Source organism: Triticum aestivum, chromosome 6D, assembly GCF_018294505.1.
Source record: "Triticum aestivum cultivar Chinese Spring chromosome 6D, IWGSC CS RefSeq v2.1, whole genome shotgun sequence".
Taxonomy (NCBI): domain Eukaryota; kingdom Viridiplantae; phylum Streptophyta; class Magnoliopsida; order Poales; family Poaceae; genus Triticum; species Triticum aestivum.
Genome location: NC_057811.1, coordinates 1,010,992 through 1,015,801, shown reverse-complemented (window position 1 = coordinate 1,015,801; position 4,810 = coordinate 1,010,992). Strand labels below are relative to the sequence as shown.

Here is a 4,810-nt window from a genome sequence, read left to right as displayed (position 1 = left end):
ATTTTAGCCATTAAGTGCATTTCTACACATTTAACAAATATAATTCAAATTTGAATTCAAGTGGTAAAAGGTTGGGAAAATTGGGTTGAAAAAACATACTCATGTTCCCGAGTCTATGTTTAGGCCTTATATAAGAAAATGAAATCAATTCGAAACACGAGGGTGCCAAGACTCCGCCCCAAACATGGAGTTTTCTGTTTTTTAATTTCGAGGGTGCCAAGACTCAATCCTGAACTCAATGCGCACCGTCGCCGTGGTGGCAGTGGCCACGGCGGACGTGGCCGAAACGACAGTGGGCGCGACGAGGCGTCCGACGGTCGTGGCTAGCACCCTTGGGTGGGGTACTTTGACCCCATGGGGTGCGTCGTTCCCACCCCCTCGTGCGCCCTGGGTGCCCCCAAACTCTGCAGGCATCCTCGGGTCCCGACTTGGTGCGTCGACGCAGGCGTACCCGGTCATGTACTCTGGCATGCATCCTGCTCCGTACGCCGCCCCTTCGTACGCCCCCCTCCATATGTCGCGTTTCCCCCAACGCTAAAGTGGATAATGGACACATGAGTTGCGTCTCACGTCACCGGGGACTCAGGTAGCCTCACCTTGTCTCGTTCCCCATTAGCGTCTTATTCTCGTTCCATAATAGTCGGTAATGGGGCCTGCCTTCCTGTTGTTGCATCGGTAGCGCTCTCCTCCCCACTCGCCCGTTTCATCTTTCCAAAATCCTTCTCTTGCCTAATATTGTTAAGAACCTTATTTTAGTCCGACAATTTACTCGTGAAAACCTTGTTTCTGTGAAATTTGACCATGCTGGTTTTTCCATGAAGGATCTGGTCAGCAGGGCCCTTCTTTTGAGGTGCAATAGTGGAGGTGATCTCTATCTGTTTTCAAGCAATAATGGCCGCTCCTCTCCGATGGTCCTCACCGTCCAGCCGTCCAACTTGTCGCAGACTTGGCCACCCCAGCTCATCTACTTTAGCTCATTTTCCCCTTGATTTCTTAGACTCATGTAATAAAGATGTCCATGACTCCATGCTTTGTACTGCATGCTAGCTTGGCAAAGATACTCGCCTCCCCTTCCCCACCTCTACATCGTTCGCCACCGCGCCTTTTCAATTAGTCCACTGCGATTTATGGACATCGCCAGTTGTTAGCTTTTCCGGTTATAATTATTACCTTGTCATATTGGATGATTTTTCGCATTATTCATGGACATTTCTTTGCGAGCCAAATCTGATACGTCTCGAACATGGAGTTTTGTTTTTTAATTTTGAAATGCAACCTAACTCCAAAAAGCATGAAAGTTCATGTTGGAAAAAATGTTAAGACGTTTGTCTTCAAATAAAGTACAAAAGAAATAGATTCCATTTCATTTATCCATGTCCAAGAACGAATTAAATTTAGTAAAATAAAACTAAAATAAGGAAAAAAAGCCACAAAAATAGTAGTACGTACGTCGGATTTGAACAAGGACCTCATTTACATTTCTAACGCCACAAAACTACAGTTTTAATCTAAACACACACCGGCCTTTTTATAGTAGTAGAAGATATTTTCTAGCCTGCTGCCTTCTGATTGGCTGAACCAGACCTCCCACGGATCACGCCTCTCCACCGTCCATCCTTAGTTGATCCAACGGTCCCCGCTCCTTCTACTCTCTATCTATGCTTTCCCTGATTCTTATCCTCTAACAGCCACACGAACGAGAGCTCCATGACAGCAGCAGCCGCGTCCGAGGAAATCCACAGCTCGCCGCCATCGGACGTCGCCGTCCGTGCGAAGTGCCGCCGCCCGAACCTCCCACCACAGCACGCCGGTGAGCCGCGCCTTGCGCCGCCTCTCTCTCTCTCCTATGTTCTCCTCTCTAATCTCTCTCCTCCTTGCAGCAATGGAGGCCGACCGCCCATGGCATCGCCCGAGCTCACCTCCCAGCCGTCATTCTCCTTTGAATTCGTCGGGATCCGGCTGGATCCGGACGCCAGCGCCCCGTTCCTACCTCCCCACCTCGCTTGGGTCGTCGGCCAGCTCGACGATGTCAGACTGCTCGCGGGATCCAGCGCCACCGCTGGCTGGCCACTTCCTCCTGGAGGAGACGCCCACACATCGGCGCCTCCCCATATGAGCAGCAGCAGCGAACGCCTCGCTAAGGGCATCTCTGGTGGTGTTTTTTATAAATTGTTTTAAAGAAGTTTGCCAGATCTGTGACTGAAAAACAATGGCGTTGAACTCCGATTGACGTCCCGCGAAGGCTGGCGGCGCTTGATGTGGTGGCTGGAGAATATCTCTGGGCAAAACAGTAGGCCAGATCTAGGGGGGGGGGGAATCTGTAATTCCAAGTTTTTGGTTGTGTATTTCTTCCTTTTGGTAAAAATAAAATTTAGTTATCTAGTATGTTTATGCAATTTTCCTTTTTATCTACTGTATAAGGTAATGAGCATATATAATAAAAAAACTTACTGACTCAAAGTTTCCATTGACCAAGAGAAACAAAACAAGAGTTTAGATCACTAAAGTAGTTAATGAACTAAAGAGGATAAGGATGTGTGTTGTGTGGCAGACGCGTTGCCGTTGAGGGAGCTGGAGCGCAAGCCCGAGCGGTTCTTCATCCGCATGCACCATCACCAGCCAGCTGCAGACCCCGCTGGGCATCTCGTTGCAGCAGCAGGAGATCCTGTCCAAGGCACTCGCTCGTCCGACGAGATGAGATATACACCTGGGGCAGCGGGACACGCCAGGGGGCGTAGAGGCGGTGCGGGCGGTTCGGCGAGAAGCTGGTGCGGATCGAGAGCCCCTTGCTCGAGAACCGGATCGGCCCGGCCAACTTTTTTGAAACTTCGGGAAACTTTTATTGGATCAAAACAGAGTTACATCATCCACTAGGCCCTTTACAATGAAGGCCGGCGGCTCCTCAATCCACACGGAAGGTGGATCCGACACCGCTTGCCTAGCTAAAACATGAGCGACAGAGTTTGTCTTTTTAGGGCAGTGAACAAAAGACACCGAAGTATAACCTATGATAAGGACCAGACAATCCGAATAGATCGCAGCTGCGCCCGATGCCGTAAAACCACCATTGTTCATGGTATCAATCACCTCAAGGCAGTCGGACTCCACAATGAGCTTGGTGATCCCCATCCGCTGCGCTAACAAGATGCCATGCCGTAGTGCGTGTGCTTCCGCCGTCCCTACATCAGCAACATGCTCCAGCCTCTCATTTGAAGCTGCGATGAAACCACCTCTGCAGTCCCGTAGCACAGCTCCCTGGAGGTCATCTGCATGAAAAGCTGCATCTACATTTAACTTGACAAAATCCTCTTGCGGTTTCCTCCATCCAAAGGATCTTACTACCGCGTTCTTCTTCGTAGCCTTGAGGTAATTTGCTGCCAGCGCCGCGATTGACAACGCAGCTCGGACCGGAGTCTGCACTTCATCCCCGTGAACATGTTGTCTACGCTCCCACCATATGTACCAGATACCCACAAGGATTAGAAACTGAGCTGGGATATCTTGGATCGACGTCTGGCGTGTAGGAGCACATAAAATATAGTCCAACGCTGCCGAGCCCGCCAGTCTGTATCACACGCCTCCTCCACGAACCCGTCAAGATTCAGACATCTCCAGACTTCGGCTGCCCTAGGGCAAGTGAAGAGAGCGTGCATAATATCTTCGCATCCACCCACACACATAGGACAGCTGTCCGACGTATCAATATGGCGATTTGCCAATACCCCATAACATGGTATGAATCCGTGTAAGACCTTCCAAGCATGGATCTTAATCTTAGCTGGGGCGGGCGAAGACCAGAGCTTCTTCCACACCGGATAACGCTGAGACGGCTCCCCCTCTGTTCGTTCATACCAGCGTGCAAATTTGCCACTCCACATGATAAGCTGATCGGACCGAGAAGGCGAAGTTCCTTGTAAACCGCCAGGCCACAAAATCTTCCATCATCCCATGTGGTGCCAGCGGTATGGCAAGAATCCTATGCGCATCGACCGGCCAAAATACATCATTTATCAACTGTTCATCCCATAAACCAGTGACAGGATCAATCAACTCCGAAACCTTAGACAGAAGGGTCCCTCCTCGTGGTGTAGTGACACGGCCATCGGCACTCGATTGTATCCACGAATCAGCCCAAATGTTCACTTGTGATCCATCACCTATGCGCCATATAGCCCCTCTCCTGAATGTATTAATACCGGCACATATACTCTGCCATGTATACGAGCTTCCACTTTTCACCTTGGCATCCAGTAGTTTTCCATCCGGATAATATTTGGCTCTCAAAACCTGAGCACAAAGAGAATCAGGGTTCTCAAGTAGCCTCCAAACTTGTTTAGCAAGGAGAGCTAAGTTAAAACTGTGTAGATCCCTGAATCCCAAACCTCCCCTTTTTTCGGTATACACACTTTCCACCATGCTGCCCAATGGATACGCTTATGGTTGTCGTCATCTCCCCACCAGTATTTCGATATAGCATCCGTCATTCCTTTGCAAATTTTCTTCGGAATTTTGAATACAGACATCGCGAACACCGGCATGGCCTGGGCAACAACCTTAATTAGTGTTTCTTTCCCCCTGTGGAAAGCAGCTTCTCCTTCCACCCTATCATCACCTGATTTACTCTGCCGATGAGATACTCAAAAGAATCACTCCTGTCCGTTCCCACCATGGATGGTAGCCCAAGATATTTATCGTTAAGGGCTTCCGTGTTAATATTCAGTTGTTGACATATCACAACTTTCTCCTCCACCGGGGTGTTTGGACTGAAGTATATACTAGATTTCGCCTCACTGACCAACTGTCCGGAGCT

General features: G+C 49.4%; 1 protein-coding gene across 1 annotated transcript; it reads left to right on the top strand.

Annotated features, from left to right (window-relative positions):
* The first annotated feature begins 1,648 nt into the window (after window positions 1-1,648).
* Window positions 1,649-2,396, top strand: LOC123140649 (uncharacterized). Its single transcript, XM_044559934.1, has 2 exons — window positions 1,649-1,810; window positions 1,881-2,396. The coding sequence occupies exons 1-2, from the start codon at window positions 1,708-1,710 to the stop codon at window positions 2,114-2,116; spliced, it is 339 nt and encodes a 112-aa protein (XP_044415869.1). The 5' UTR covers window positions 1,649-1,707; the 3' UTR covers window positions 2,117-2,396.
* The last annotated feature ends 2,414 nt before the right edge of the window (window positions 2,397-4,810 follow it).